At 38.4% G+C, this 17232-nt stretch overlaps 1 protein-coding gene across 3 annotated transcripts in view; it reads left to right on the top strand.

Annotated features, from left to right (window-relative positions):
• cadps2 (Ca++-dependent secretion activator 2) overlaps positions 1-17232 on the top strand; it is a 184743-nt gene that overhangs the window by 128304 nt on the left and 39207 nt on the right. For all 3 annotated transcript variants that reach the window (XM_085283227.1, XM_085283229.1, XM_085283226.1), the window contains 2 exons: positions 7193-7349; positions 9884-10025. In XM_085283227.1, coding sequence (XP_085139353.1) covers positions 7193-7349; positions 9884-10025 — 299 coding nt within the window. The remainder of the gene's footprint in view (positions 1-7192; positions 7350-9883; positions 10026-17232) is intronic.

Genomic DNA, 17232 nt, shown 5'->3' with positions numbered 1-17232 from the left:
TCCCCTCCACTGTACATCATTACACCAGCCTGTAAAGTTTTCATAGTATGGCCTGTGGTTACAAAATACTTACTGGCTTTACTGGTTACACATCTTTTTTTTTTCTGGTAAAACTGAGTTTTTTCTGATAAAATTGAGTGTGTAAATGATAAAATAAGAAGTAATTACTGTCTGTGGTGAGGCCGTAGGTTTTGGGGCAGAGGTCACAGTAATGCTTTGGTTACTTTAACAATGTAAGACATACAGTGGGGCAAAAAAGTATTTAGTCAGCCACCGATTGTGCAAGTTCCCCCACTTAAAATGATGACAGAGGTCAGTAATTTGCACCAGAGGTACACTTCAACTGTGAGAGACAGAATGTGAAAAAAAATCCATGAATCCACATGGTAGGATTTGTAAAGAATTTATTCGTAAATCAGGGTGGAAAATAAGTATTTGGTCAATAACAAAAATACAACTCAATACTTTGTAACATAACCTTTGTTGGCAATAACAGAGGTCAAACGTTTACTATAGGTCTTTACCAGGTTTGCACACACAGTAGCTGGTATTTTGGCCCATTCCTCCATGCAGATCTTCTCGAGAGCAGTGATGTTTTGGGGCTGTCGCCGAGCAACACGGACTTTCAACTCCCGCCACAGATTTTCTATGGGGTTGAGGTCTGGAGACTGGCTAGGCCACTCCAGGACTTTCAAATGCTTCTTACGGAGCCACTCCTTTGTTGCCCGGGCGGTGTGTTTTGGATCATTGTCATGTTGGAAGACCCAGCCTCGTTTCATCTTCAAAGTTCTCACTGATGGAAGGAGGTTTTGGCTCAAAATCTCACGATACATGGCCCCATTCATTCTGTCCTTAACACGGATCAGTCGTCCTGTCCCCTTGGCAGAAAAACAGCCCCATAGCATGATGTTTCCACCCCCATGCTTCACAGTAGGTATGGTGTTCTTGGGATGCAACTCAGTATTCTTCTTCCTCCAAACACGACGAGTTGAGTTTATACCAAAAAGTTCTACTTTGGTTTCATCTGACCACATGACATTCTCCCAATCCTCTTCTGTATCATCCATGTGCTCTCTGGCAAACTTCAGACGGGCCTGGACATGCACTGGCTTCAGCAGCGGAACACGTCTGGCACTGATTCCCTGCCGTTGTAGTGTGTTACTGATGGTGACCTTTGTTACTTTGGTCCCAGCTCTCTGCAGGTCATTCACCAGGTCCCCCCGTGTGGTTCTGGGATCTTTGCTCACCGTTCTCATGATCATTTTGATCCCACGGGATGAGATCTTGCGTGGAGCCCCAGATCGAGGGAGATTATCAGTGGTCTTGTATGTCTTCCATTTTCTGATGATTGCTCCCACAGTTGATTTTTTCACACCAAGCTGCTTGCCTATTGTAGATTCACTCTTCCCAGTCTGGTGCAGGTCTACAATACTTTTCCTGGTGTCCTTCGAAAGCTCTTTGGTCTTGGCCATGGCGGAGTTTGGAGTCTGACTGTTTGAGGCTGTGGACAGGTGTCTTTTATACAGATGATGAGTTCAAACAGGTGCCATTCATACAGGTAACGAGTGGGGGACAGAAAAGCTTCTTACAGAGGACGTTACAGGTCTGTGAGAGCCAGAGATTTTCCTTGTTTGAGGTGACCAAATACTTATTTTCCACCCTGATTTACGAATAAATTCTTTACAAATCCTACCATGTGAATTCATGGATTTTTTTTCACATTCTGTCTCTCACAGTTGAAGTGTACCTCTGGTGCAAATTACTGACCTCTGTCATCATTTTAAGTGGGGGAACTTGCACAATCGGTGGCTGACTAAATACTTTTTTGCCCCACTGTAGGTTTTCATTTACAGCCAAGTAGGTTAGATAACTTTTTCCCCTTAATAAATAATATCATTTTTTTAAAAGCTGCATTTTTATTTGCTTGGGTTATCTTTGTCTAATATTAAAATATGTTTGAACATCTGAAATATGACAAATGCAAAAAAGAAATCAGGAAGCGGGCAAATACTTTTTGTTTACAGTTCACTTTTCTCTGCCATGTAGTTAACTTTTGTATCTTTTACAGAGCAAAATATTAGTAGATGATAATGTGATGAGCAACTTAAAGCTCCAACTATGAATGCGTGTAAATGTCAGACACTTAAGCTTAGAAAAAAGTGCTTGTGTGAATGGGTGAATGAGGCATGTTGTATAAAGTGCTTTGAGTGCTCCGGTAGTGTAGAAAAGCGCTATATAAGAACCAGTGCATTTAACCTTTTCAGGGCTCATATAAGATCGTATCTCTAAGTTACTGGTTTATTTTACTCTTTGGTTATAAAATCTGTCTGCCTCACACTCATAGAATGAATCATCTCTTTATCAGTTTAGCAGTATAAACCCAAAATAACAACACAAATGTGTTGCCTAAAAGTAGAAAGAAAAGTTTCCTAGTTTTCCCCAGTTTTGGGTGGAAGAACTACCGTGTGCAAAACCCTGACCTAAATCTTGTATCTTTGGGACAAATGCAACCTAGTCTGCCAAACAGACCTTATCACTTACTATAACAATTTCTCCTGTGGTGCCAAAAAATACCCTTAGTATCATTCTGATCACATTTACCTGCATGCATTTGTTTGGCTAGAAAACCACTCAAACAGTTGAGCATCTGGAATAGATCCTGTATCTAGCAAAAACAGGAAGTGGAGTTATTTTATTAGAAACTATGTTTAATCCACTTACCATGTGTTTAACCCTCCCATATGGAAAAGAAATAGAAAAAACTAATAAAAGACTTGCATCAGATGTGGCCTACTTCATGTAGTGAATCATATAAGGCTTATATGATTTACTCATGAAAGTGGCCACTTTCATATATTGTTTTAGTAATTATCCAAAACATACAAGTTTCATTTATATGATTTTTCAAGGGATCTTATATCTGTCTTCACTTTTGTATGCTTTTCATACAAGCTTCACACAAGACCGATACAAACCTTATAAGATTTATATGTATCTTTTCCATATGGGCTGTCATGCATGAATTATGACAACCTCAATCAGCATTGTTTTCTTAAGTATTTTTATTCATCTTTAGGCATAAAAAAAATTACAATGAGACATGTCATACATCTATAGTAACATTGAAGGACCAGTGGGTGGCAGGGTATGGAGTGACACATCACTGTCCAGTGTAGTGGTTTATGTGCAAGTATACCATCAACACTGACACAAATACAAGAATACAGCCTTTGAATAGCTGTCCACTGTAGTGACCACTATGTGTGAAAGAGCTAATGTCTCTTAAAATGTTTGATGACTAAAACTGAATTAGGAAAGTAAAGTTGGCCTGTTAAAAGTAGATGTGAGCCAAGGTCACTACTGTGACTGCTGGTTCTTTGTAAAGCGATTAAGTGTTTTAACAAAAAACCCACAGGTGCTGTTGTGAAAACTTTAACGACTCACTAACACAGGTTTCTTCAGCTAACTGAAGAGAATCAAGGCTGTGTAGTAGTCCAGTGAACAAAGGTTGTTTCGCTAAGTCGACCTCTGCTGTTGATAGCTACATGAAGTTGGAGAGAAAAGTGCATCCAGCCTCAAATCATATGCTGATGCGCTGAGGTCAGTTTTTCTGTTCAACAGAGGAAGATGAGGCAGATATGTAAGATGCCAGAAAAAAATGACATGGTAATGCCGTATGTCTGTGAAGGTTCTCAGTCATCCAGGTCATCGTAGTCAAAGGAGCTTGTTAAGAAAAGCATCTGGACTTCTTTAAGTTGCTTGAAAACGTCTTCAAGCAACTTAAAGAAGTCCAGACGGTTTTCTTTGCAAGCTCCTTTGACATGGTAATGCCTTGTATTTGTGACCTTGAGGGGAGAATCAGGCGATATTTCAAATGTTCCTTTTCAGTTTCTTGATGCTGGAAACTGCAAAATGAAAACACAGGCTGACAATTCTTCCACAATTAATGTCGAATGATTTCTTGACGCCGTATTCATTCAAGTTGCCTGTGAATAAATTCTGTTAATTAAATGAAAAAAAGAGACTAAAAGGCATCAAATCATTGAAGGAAGCATGACTGAATGATATATATAAATATATATGTGTGTGTGTGTGTGTGTGTGTGTGTGTGTGTGTGTGTGTATGTATATATACATATTAGGGGTGCAACGATACACAAAATTCACGGTTCGGTTCGATACTTTGGTGTCACGGTTCGATATTTTTTCGATACAAAAAAAATGTTCATGCCTTTTTAATTTGTCATTTATTAAAATTATAAATATATATTTTAACTCAAAAGTACAGTTTTTAAATTTAACCCTAACCCTTGTGCGTGTTTTTTATTTTGACAGCGAATGCGCACCTGCGGACCACTTATGTGCAGCCCCGGTTATATAGCTCGTCATATTGCAGCCACAGAAATTATTTTGTCCATGAAACCATAAAGCTGCACTTTCTTTTTGCCTTATAGTCTGATTTGTCATAACTTTTCCGTTTTGTGGTAAGCTTTTCTTTGGCTGTCACTTCTTCACCCTGACCTGTCTTATTTGGCTCAGCAGAACTAAAATATATATCCTGCTACTTTTACACACACACTCACATAAGCTCAGCGATTCTCTGCGCGATCAACCTCTCACATGTTTAAGCTTGCTGCGGGAGATTTCACTTGTCATGTTTGCATAGTAAGCTAACGATTAATAAGACGATGTCAGAGGAATTGGTGCACAAATTATGTGCTGTCGCTCTCTATACACAGTTCGCACGATTGCAAAGTGAAAGCAAAAAAACAAGCGCAAATTCAAACGCGATTTCAATATGTCACATATTGACAGTGGCTCACCGATGCCAATGACATAATTACCCAGCTACATTTCCGAAAGAATGCAAAAGCATTGACATATATTTTTCCTTCCTACAATAGCCCGACGGGCAGGGCAGAGATAGATTTTGGTAGCCCGACTGAAAAAATCGCTAGCCCCAGGACGTCGGGCTAGCGATTTTGCGAGCCCTGTATCTGATTGAGGAATCACTCATCTTTGGAAAAGAGAGTTTATTACAGAGAAATGGCTCTTTCCAAAATAAAAGTTATACTATCCGCTTCTTCTGGGCTATATTCTAAGCAGCATAAGGAGAATCATGTGCTAACAGCTGTCTAAATGACTCGGCTAAAGTTAGTAGCATGCTTCTTGTTTTTGTCTTTGCACTAGGATGATGTCGGCATAAATGTGCAGTCATATTCGTTGTGTTCCCACTAGTGCTTTCAGGTTAATCTCGTTGAAATGACCTTAACGCCGCAACACGGCAAATCTCCGTTAACGAGCTACCGCCGATCGCTCCGTGCATGGGGCTAGACGGCCAACACGTTAACGAGCTAACTGCGCTAACACACTAGCTCCCACCCATGTAATTGAGCATTGCGTGGCACATTCAACATACTGTTTTACTTTAGTCCATGACTAGCTTACCTTCAGGGTCATACGTCACATGAAAACCAAAATAATTCCAAACGCCAGATCTGAATGAGGGTGGGGGAGGTCCATGTTGCAAGGAGAGCTTAACTTCTGTCTCACTAGCTTGCCCTGCGCTCTTCCTTCTGACTATGCTGTCTGTGTTGAGCGCTCAGTGGATCTGCGCTCGACAGTGCAGCCTAGGCGGAGTAGTCGAACGCAGATTCACTGAGCGCTCAACACAAACAGCATCGTCAGAAGGAAAATTGATAAAATAAATTACAAATGTTGTATTGTTCGATACATATGCGTACCGAACCGAAAGCACTGTATCGAACGGTTCAATATCGATACGAATATCGTTGCACCCCTAATACATATATACATATACATATATACATATACATATATACACACATACACACACAAGGGGTGTGTGTGTATGTGTGTATATATGTATATATATGTATATAATATGTGTGTGTGTGTGTTTGTTTGTATATGTGTGTGTTTATGTATTATTACCAGAATTGTGGTTAGCCTTGGAAAGTTGGCAGACAAAAACAAAAATGTGAATCCTTTTTCTCTGTCTATATTTGGGGAATAATTTTGTTGTCATATTTTTAACATCAAAAAGATGATCAAGTGATGTGACGTTACCAACAGTCCTTTAAGTAATTAATCTCTGGCCCTCTTTCACAGCATGTCCTTTGTCCTATCTCCCTACTTTAACCCCAAACCGGTCGAGGCAGATGGCTGTTTTTCCTTCCCACTGATGCCAAAGTGCTTGCTCACAGGGTGACATCTGATTGTTGGATTTTTCTTTTTATATTATTTTAAAGTCTTGTAAGGATGTTACAGTATAGACTACATTGAGGTTTTCTGAAAATAAACATTGATTCTTCTAGATGTTTATGTACATTGTAGGTTTTGCTTTTTGTATGAGTGTACATATAAATAATATTTCCATTCCATTATTTCCTCTACTTTTTGCCACATATATCCTCCTCAACTTTCACCTCATACTTACTTTGCAACTCTATAAAGCTACAGTCAAAAAGGTTTATAAAATATAAATGATAATTGACTGGCTGATCTCCCACTTAATATTATCCTCTTGTGCAACTCCTTTTCACTGCATTGTAAATATTCTGCATTTAAAAAAACAACAACAACAACAATCATTTAAAGAAAGCCACACCAAAGTTCTTATCCAGTGGACAAATTCATGATAAACAAACCATATTTTAAAATAAAATAAATTCCCCCCTCGCCCTGTGGATGGTCTCTATCTTTCAAGCTACAAGCCCAGAGTCCTGGGATGTAGAGGAAGAGGCTGCTATGAAAGCTGCAACCACCAAGTATCCTGAGACTGTACACTAAGCGGAAGGAGGCCCGACACTTTTGAGTTGTAGTATCACAGTCCAGGATGAGACGATGAATATCTACGAGTACATGAGGAAGATGACCACGACCGACTACTTGCTCGGGCATACATGGAACGCCATAACCAAGTGGCCGGCATAGTATATAGAAACATCTGTGCCGAATTTGGCCTGGAAGTCCCAAGGTCAAAATGGGAGATACTAGTAACACTAGTAATACTAGTCACAGGGTTCACTATTATACTACTGGGAATGAGTACAGACACAAAGAACTGATCTAAAATGAGCAGAAATCAATGTATTAAAACCAAAAGAACACTCTGTGATTGCATTATCTGTTTTTCTGATATAATTTCGTTTCATCTGCATCTGTTCCAGGCTTTTTCATGTTGGCCAGAGTTGATGGCTGAACATGCTGAGAAGTTTCTGTCTCTGTACAGAGCCGACATGGAGGCAGCTCTTCAGGTCCAGTCGATCGATTCCTGGAATAGCTTCCCACTATTTCAGCTCTTCAACAACTTTCTACGAACAGACCGTAGGTCTTGGTTTTTCTGAACACGTTTTTTAAGGCCTTCTCTAAAGCTCAGGACTGCTTTGAGCTGATTGCTAAAGCTCATTACAGGAAATGATGTCAAATGCCTGTTTTCCACTAAGCAGTGCTGCTGCCAGACCTGTTCTGCCTTGGTACACTAAGGGAACAAGCCCACATTTCAACAAGTTCCAAAAGTAGTGGTGGTGGCAGATAGAATGTGTGAGCAGCACCTAGTAATCATTGGTAAATTTATCTAAAGCAACCAACAAAGCATGATGCTTCTCTGTTATACTTCATTTGCTGTTTTCATATTGGCACTTAGTTCCCTCTTCACAACAAACTTAGTTCTGCATGTTAAATAAGGGTTGTTTTGCACTGTGACTGGTGCAAAGCTACTCTAGCACCGTCTAAGAGCAAACAAGTAGAGCAAGACATGAGAGGAACAGATCCAGTTTAATAATACTTTCTAATTTTTTTGCTTTGTCAAGATTCCTAAAGAATAAGTTGCAGCTAATGGGAAGTTTATTAATACCCAAGTTATGTGAATGTAGGTTTCATGTCAAAGTCCCAACAATGGAAAAAGAAAACTCCCTAAAAGGGGAACCTGGAGAATTCAAATTATGACAAACATAAATGTTGCACTTTTATTCCTGAGATTTTGTTAACATTTTCTACCGCAATGAACTGTACTTCACTGTAAATATTGAATTCTCTTCCTTGATAAACTTTCTTTCACTGTAAATATTTCATTTGACTGCTGGAGAAAAAATCTAATTGGCTCATTGTGTTTCTCCTTTCAAACCCTCCCTCAGCTGTGGGGCTTTGTCTTCAAGCCAGCAGAGATTTGGCAAGATGCAATATTTAACATGGTGGATGCCAAAATACCTCAAATACAGTAACAGACAGGCAGGCAGATAGACAGCCCAAGGGCGGTGTTGAGAATAAAGACTCAGTGTTTCATTATGCATAGAAACCACAAATCTCTTTTCTGTGGCTCATATCTTGCATTCTTTCTAATTACCATCTTCTGTTTGTACCATAATTATTCCAAGTGTCACAACATTAGCCAACTTGATTTGGAGTGTAACGAGGCAATAGAAAAAGATGAAACAGAGTATGAGCGAAATCATAGTTTTCACTGTTTGCACAAATGAGGTCTTCCTTCTTATAATTATGCTTGAAGTGAGAGGTAAGGGATTGGTTTGATTAGTTTTAGTCCCAATCACTGAAAACGCTGCAGCTCACAAACAAAAGAGGGAAAAAAGGATTTGATGGACAAGAGTGTTTATTTATGAATCGCTTTCTCAAAGCTTCACAAAAATATAATATGTCGTTGTTTTTAATCATTCACATCATTGTTTTTTTGGACAACAAATCCTCTGCAATACTCACTGGTCGGCTGATTTCTAAGTATTTTCTTCAGCGTGTGTATTATCTCTCGGTTGCAGATTATTTAAATGCTCACTTGATTGTCATATGTGACAAGCTTTCGTGAGGGAGGTGGATTCTACTCTCTAGTGGGCAAAAAGGCTAGTGTTCATCATGATGGAGCAGAGTGAGAGGAATTAAAACTAATGAAGTCCTGGGAGACCAGCTTGCTTGCTTCTCACCAACACCTTATCTTTGTCTCTCCTCACTGTGGACTGTCGACTGTCTGCAGGGATTTATCTGTCTTTCCAAAACCCACCATTACAGTTTGAATGGGGGATAATGGAGTGATAATAGGAACACCTGTGGACACAATGACATTTGATAAAAGACGTGTAGACCTTCTAGAGTATACATTTGAATTTAGTGAAGCTTTTTAATTTAAACTTTTAGAATTTATCAAATAGATATTAATTTGGGTAAAATGTCTGTATCAGCTTGTCCAATTAGGAAATGTCACATAAGAAAACAAAAACTCTTAATGTAAAGTTGGAGCCACACTGTTGGCTAAAATATCCCAATGCCAACAGCTCTCCCAGTCTCCATATGAAGACTGGATGTGGCTGCTGTAACACCAGAAAAGCAATGCATGAATGGATTTGTCATATTACAATGGTTGCGTAATAAGTTCTACACTTTTAAACAAGTAGCAATTTAGGTGTCGCTAAAGCTTACACTGAAATTTAAGCGAAGTTAATAAAGGGCAAGAACTAAAAATAGTAGCATACTGTGTGTGAGAGAGAACAATATCAGAAGTAAAATCCATCACGTTTCTTATATCTGAAGTAATAATCTCAACCATAAACAAAATAAATACTCAGTCTTAGCTTAAATTTTTGTGGATTTTTTAATGTTTATTTGTTTGTTTTTATCCCAGAAAACTTGTATTTGACTATTGAATAACCTTTAATCATTTCTGTTTTGTCTTATTCCTTACTTTAATCCAGAAGAGCACATTTTCAGTCGTGAGGACTGGAAACCTGCTAAAAAGCTAAAAACTATTTTGAAGTTTGAGATGAGACTTTGCGGGCTCAATCCATCTAATGACTGTTAATGTGAACAGAAAGTCCACATAGTTATAACATTTTTCTCATCCCCCCCCCAAACAGCTCACTTGTGCAATGGGATGTTCCACAAACACCTCCAAGACCTGTACATCCCACTGGTGGTACGATACATTGATCTAATGGAGTTGGCCATTGCTCAATCAATCCACCGCAGCTTCCAGAAGGAAACCTGGCAGCCTGTCAAGTAAGGCTCACCCATGTAATCCGTCACTATGCTTATAAGCATAAAATACTCCTTGAGTTTCTTCTTTATTATGCAAAAGTTTATATTCCTACTGAGCTTTTTACATGAAAAGTGAAAATATCAAACAACAAATATCTTAAATATTTCACTAATACATTAACATGCCCTTGTCAGGTGTTCATGAAATTTTGCTTCTTTGCTACAAATGTGTTTTGTTCTTTACAGTGTTTTAAAGGTGACATGCATTCAGTCTTGCAAATGTTCTCTTGAACCTCTGACCTCCTGCAAACAGTGGTGTTGGAGTATTTGTGCAGATCCAAAAACCTGTTGATAGGCAACTTTTTTACAATGTTTAAAACTAAAAGTGTTTTTTTTTTTTTTTTTCTCAACCAGAAATTTGGATTTTACTTTTGAGACATGGACTTCTAAATGTGCATTTAGCATCAACTTCATATTTAAATTCTAGGGTGTTATTTCTCTGTGGATTCATGATTCTCAAGTCCGGTGATCTACAAATTCCTTTCTGTATACCTAGTTTGTGAAATTAAGTTATATTAGCCATTATATATAAAGAGTATAAACATGAGATGGTTCCTCCATACTGTGATTACTTCTTTGAATTATTGTTAAACAGTTTACACTTTAATCATAGCAAATTTAAAAGCTTTAGAATGGCATTTAAAGTAAAAGCGAAGGAGTGAGTACACGTAAATTTGCCTGGGAGGAACTGTGGCAAAGAAAACAGCTTGAACAGAAGCCTCTGTTTTTTCTCCCATTCTTTATCTGAGTTCTGCTTTTGCTCTATATGATATTTTTTCTTCAGTTTTAGTTTTCCTATGAAAGAAGAAGTATTGTCATTTTACTTGTTTGCTATCAGCAATAATGATTGTTGATGTGTCATCATCGAAACTAAATAATAAGCTAGGATGGAAGTGAACACAAACAGCAAGGACACACTGCCCTCTTTGACAAAAAGCATCTGTAGTGAAAGAAAATGGCATGAATAGAAGTGAGCAGTGACTCTTCTTTATTGTTCTTTGATTTCATCAGATGTTGCCGACAAAACAAGTAGCTGCTATTCTGGTTTGTATTTGTGCTGCGGAAAAGGACGGCTACTTTTACACTCAGTGTTTCTTCTTTCTCTCTTCACCTATTATATCCTTTTGACATTTTCTTTTTTTGCCGTTGATGAACCTTGCACTTACTCTGACCTGGCAGATCATTAACAGACAATCTAGCAAGCTTTCTTCTGCATAAAGTAGCCAGCCTTCCCCCTTAAGCTTCCGCAGATACCAATCTTCTTTGCAACTGCCTGGTTGGGGCCGCTGTATGGCAACACATATGTATGATGGGCAGTGATGGGAATAACACCGTTACTTTTTTCAGTAACGAGTAATCGAACTAATTACTGTTCCTATCGTTACAACGCCGTTACAGTTACTAACAAGAAAACGTGGTCCGTTACTATTTTTCAACAAACAGACGGTTGAAGCTGTGTTCAGCTTACCCAATTCTACTTTTTCTACATAATCCATCATACAAAATGTAATCAAATGGAAAAGTCTCTTTTTAAAACTTGTTTTATTAGTTTTAATCTTTTAACTTTATGCATCAAGCAAAAATTAAATTATATGCACCATTCTCTGACTTGAAGAAATTAGTTTAACATTTAAACCTATTTTCTGCACATTCCAGCACATAAAATAAAATATTTTTTGTGTTTACACTCAGTCTTTCAAATAGATGCAAGTAAAACACAGCAGAACATAAATAAAGTCAAAGACTCAGCGGTCCTTTTGCTCTATTTTCGCCTGTAAAGCAGGACTGCGGTAGGCGGAGGTTTACCCTGGTGCAGGTGTGTCGCAGCGGTCAGTTGAAGAATCTGCGACTTTCTCCGTGAATTGCCCATTACGTCATTGCGCACTCGGTGCTTGTTTGGAAGTTTAGGGGTTTTTTTCGCTGTAAAAAGAAGTTTTCTTCCCACGCACAACGGACGCTAATGTTTTTGTCACTTTTTATGGAATCAAACTCAAAGTAAGGTCAGTACGTCCACGCTTTAAACGCTGCACGCTCATACTCTCTCCCACACTCGATATATGATCCATTGTTGATCTGCAGACAGCTGTTGCCACGAACGTCGCACTCGCTTACGTCACTGTCATGAGACACTCTCGCAAAAAATCACGGTTTTAGTAACGCAGCGTTCCTACGGGAAAGTAACGGTAATCTAATTACCGTTTTTGCAATAGTAATCCCTTACTTTACTCGTTACTTGAGAAAAGTAATCAGATTACAGTAACGCGTTACTTCCCATCTCTGATGTTTACTGTCTAAGGACAGCGTAGCAAGCGCTCTCTGCTTATGAGCAACAAATTTTTAAAAAAGCAGGGGAAGTTTAAGAAGTGAGAGAGAGAGAAAGACAGCAGAAAAGAGAGAGAGTGAGTTTTGAGATGTGAGAGATTTGTGACGTTTAGTGTGTTTGGAGTGTGTAGTTAATGTGTTGTCTTGTGTAGTTAGTGTGTAGTGTTGTGGATAGTTTTGTGTTGTGTGTCAGAACAATGAACCTGCTGTCTCCAGGTACAAAAAGGAGTGATACACCTGCTGCTGTCAGACCTGCAGGTATCAGGCTGTGATGTTCTCCTTTATAGTGGACAGAAATATTTGGAGTGGCACAAATAATTTGTGGCATCTTATTGAATGCAGAAGAGCTGATTGTTCTGTAAATAGTTTGAAATGGTTATTTAAAAAATCAAGGTAAAAGGTAAATGGCTGCAAATAACTTTGTTTGCAAAACTTGTGCATAGGATTTTAAATTGACAATTTATATTTGCATTTGAAGTTATGAAATATGATTCATTAAACATGTTTGTGGTTGTTACAGTAAAAAATATAACTTTTTCTACTCTGATTTTATGTTTTTTGTCTGATTTTAGATCAATTGTGTTAGTACAGTATGTCAAAATGAAAACTTAACTGTAAATTCAAACACGTGAGGTTGTGCTTTAAAGGATGATACCAAACAAGGCAAAGTAAATAGTCTTTAAAGATAAAATGTAGAGGAAACATCAAAAGTAGTTAAAAATGGCCAATTATACCCTGGACCCCAGAGGGTTAAACGTTTTTTGTTTTTTTTACTTTACTTTAGTTACTTTAGTTACTTTACAAGTAATTAATTACTTTTAGAATATTGTAACTCAGTTACTTCTTTGAAGAAGTAACAAGTAACTACAATTAATTACTTTTTCAAAGTAACTTGCCCAACACGATGATGGGTGGATGGGGATCTCAGAGGCTCTGGACTAGTGGTGTGCAAATGTTCTGAATTATCCAAAACTTGCTATCCATCCATTCTCTTCCTCTTAAAAGCCGTGGGGTGTACTCCATGGACAGGTCGACATTCTGTCACAGGACTTGAATTGTGAGCTGTCTGCTTTGTCTATTGCTTTGCTTTAACACAGCCAATCAACATGCTAGTAAATTCTAAATGGAGATGGTACAGAAGGTCCATGTTAAATGCTCCACTGTCTAATTTTAATTGAACACACCAAGATAGCTGATGGTTTATTTTATCGTTTGTGTCAGAAAGCTGTGTTTAAAAGGTTTTAAAATTTAGAAAGTCGCTTAACGTTCTTTTTTGTTTTTAGCAATATTTTGATAAGAAGCTGAAAGCTAATAGTAGCATGCTCATGTTGGAGCCTGACATCATTACGCTAAAGCAATAGAAGGCTGACTGTAGACTGTGACCAGAAAAGTGGAGCAACTGCAGCGTCCCAAACTTACATTCTGTCCAATGACCAACAGAGAGTAGCCATGTGACAAGACACACAGGTGTTCTTTCTCCTCAGAGACACAAAAACTTTGCCATTTACTCCTCGTCTCAGAGAGTGAACTTTAGAAGTATGTACTTTTCTTTCTTGTCTGAATGAGCTGGGCTCAGCATGAGTGTGAGGTTTGTGGTTTCAGATAAAACTCTGTCCCTCAGAGAGATTACAGTGATATAGCTAAAGGTCCCTCATGTGTGTTGAGTCTTTATGCTTTGCACTGTGCATGCCTCAGTGTTTTAAGTATCAGTGTAATAACAACACAAACCTTCAATTTTCTGCTGCAGCCTGCAAGGAATGAATCTATGTGATGTAGATTAAGAAAAAAGATTATGTGAGAAAACCTGTATGCTTCTCTTTACCTCAAAATTTTTTTTAATAGTGATTATGTGGCAAAATATGCAGAAAATCAACATGATTGTCCTGATTTTACAGTTTGGATTATATTTGTTCTCCAGTTGGCATTTTATTAGAAATATACTTAAAAAAAATTTCAACATACAGAATATGAGGACTATCTTTAAAGTAGCTGTCCCTATAACCTTTGGCCATTCACTGCAAAAAAAAAATAAAAAATCAAGCCATGACTTGCATTATATATGCACTACATGCCTGACTTAAAAAGAGGGGGACTACAAGTAATTTCATCTGAAAAACTCATGGTGATTATGTCCATCATTTATGATTTGAAAAGTGATGCAGCTGCTAAGCTTAGAAAAACAATGAAGTGCAACTTATAATCCCTAAATAGAAGTGAATGATTTGTCCATTATTTTATCTAATTTACCTCCAGATAAAAATCCGTTATTGACAATGATTCTTTTTAAAATAAACAAACTTCCCTTCAAATGTGGCCTGGAAATAGTGGTTTAATTGAATAAAAGAGGCAAATGTTCACCTTAATTGCAGATACTACCTTCTCTTTCTTTTATGTATATTATGGACTGAATGTGTTTGACTGTGTTGCTACACATAAGATGATGTTTAAGCTTCAGCGTGAGCACTAGAAAATGATGAATTAAGACTGTAGTTGTACTGTGGGTTCACCTTCATCTGTGAAATTGCATGTCTAGTCTAGTTTTCTTTAATTATTGCAAAGTATTTGTGTGTGTCTGTCTGTAGAGTCTGCATTAGAGCTGACATTATTGGTGGACATATTGCGTGGTGGGGGGGTCTCAAAATACTGGTTGAGGGTGTGTTTCTTAAAAAGGCTCCTCATTCTTACTCCCCCAGTCTTTCCCACAACATAGACCACAATTTTCCTCTAGCTCACTTTACTTGGCCCTCCCCTATCCGTAAAAAAAGAGAAACTAAAAAGCTGGCACTTCATTAATGAGCACAGACTGGTGAGTGGGATTGTTCTGTTCCCCAGGGAGTATGGCAGAGCACAGTCAGAGACGAGCACCACTAATTAGACATGAGGGGGATAACCACTGAGCATTTAATTGCACTACGGACTCGGCCCAAAGCATGTATTCCTGTGTGCCACTTGTTAAGGTAACAGTCTTTTAAAGGCGAAGTGAGAAAAGTGAGGTTGTGAGAGGTGGTCGTTTTAACCCCCGTCACCTTTGTTCTCTCTGCTCCTCCATCCTCCACCCTCCCCACTCCAGTCTAGCTGGGCACTGAACACTTCTATGTCAGTAAGCATTTACCATGTGTTGCTGTGCAACCTGTGCACAGGGGAGAATGTCGGGAAGTGTCCGCCTGTCTCTGTTTCAGCCTGGCAGTGTGTTGAAGCTGAACAGATCAACACACAAACTAGCAGAACCTATTAAAGAACCACAACAGATGCAGAATACCCAGAGATGCTAAGCTCTTATGATACATGTTACATGAGATATGCATACATGATATCATATGATATACAGTGGTCCTTTGTTTATCGCGGGAGTTGCGTTCTAAAAATAACCCGCGATATGAGAAATCTGTGAAGTAGCCAACTTTATTTTTTCAATTATTATAGATGTTTTAAAGCTATTAAACCCCACACTACACACTATATACTTTTCTCAGACAGGCATGAACATTGGGGAGAAAACTTATAAACATACAGTGCAGCACTTCAGAGTCACACTGCTAGCGATAGAAGATTTATGTAAATATAACAAGCTGAACGCATTCTGTGCTGTACAGGAGACATGGCACAAGATTGATTGACAATAGTCTACAGCCAATCAGGATGCAGAACACAATGTGCTGTAAGAAAAAAAAAAGCATGCAAAATTGCTCAAAAATAAAAATAAGTGAAACAGCGAGACCGCGAAAGGTGAACCGCGTTATAGCGAGGGACCACTGCATTAACAAAAGTATTATTCCACAGGATTTAATATGATGTCGGCCCACCCTTTGCAGTTATAATGGCTTAAACTCTTCTGGGGAGGCCATCCACAGGGTTTAGGAGAGTGTTTATGGGAATTTTTGAGCATTCTTCCAGTAGCACATTTTTGGGCTAGCTCACAGTCGACATTCTAATTCATCCCAAAGGTGTTCTTTCAGGTTAAAGCCAAGCCGGTCAGATTTTTCTACATCAAACACACTCACCTGTGTCTTTATGGACCTTGCTTTGTCCACTTGTCCTGTTGTATTAAGAATTAAGTAAGTAGGTAGCTGCATGCTTATCTGTTTCAAGGTCAGATTTGATAGCTAAGGGTCTCCGTTTTAAGACTCATGGAAATCACCCAAAGAATAAGGACTTCATCCACTAGTGGTCTGTACCACACATTTGTCTGTTCTAGCACTGTGTTGTGTATGTTTTGATGTTGCTGCAGGAGCTGTAAGTAGGGGTCATTCCTTTTCTGAACTTAAGGTTTTTTGGCAGCTATATCTGCTTGCTTTGATGTAATGATCCCAGATGTGCGTCTTTGCTTTTTTAAAAGAGATCTGGCAGCTGAGACTTGTGGTTAGTTCTACCATTCCCTCTGAGGATTGACTTTGGTGCTGGAGATTCTTTGTGACCCTGATTTGAGTCCATAGATATAAGCACACACACACACACACACACACACAAACACACACATACACACACACACACACACACACACACACACTAGATGCAATGGAGAACTGCAGGCTTAGGTAATTCTTATGAAATTACCTAACAAATAAAAATAACTTTTTAAGCAGTTAACTATACCAGGCCATCCAAGAAAGTTGGACTTTGGTTTTTGGTTAAATTTAAATATTTAATCAGTTACTGCTATTTAGCCAGTGTATGTGTTTCCTGTCAAATAATAATTCAGGCTCTACACACACTGAGTCCTAAAAGTGTCTAGAAAGCACAGTTTACTCTGCTAGACTCATTTACAAATAAAGTGTTGTTCTTCAGCATATAAATAACTATTAGTACGTTATGAGTACAATAACATTTCTTTTTTAAAAGTAATGAT

This window comes from Mchenga conophoros, linkage group LG7 (assembly GCF_057382185.1).
Source record: "Mchenga conophoros isolate Kocher_MC1m ecotype Shallow Benthic linkage group LG7, M_conophoros_male_GT1.1, whole genome shotgun sequence".
Taxonomy (NCBI): Eukaryota; Metazoa; Chordata; class Actinopteri; order Cichliformes; family Cichlidae; genus Mchenga; species Mchenga conophoros.
Note: the sequence above shows the minus strand (reverse complement) of the source record. Positions and strands in the feature narration are given on the sequence as shown.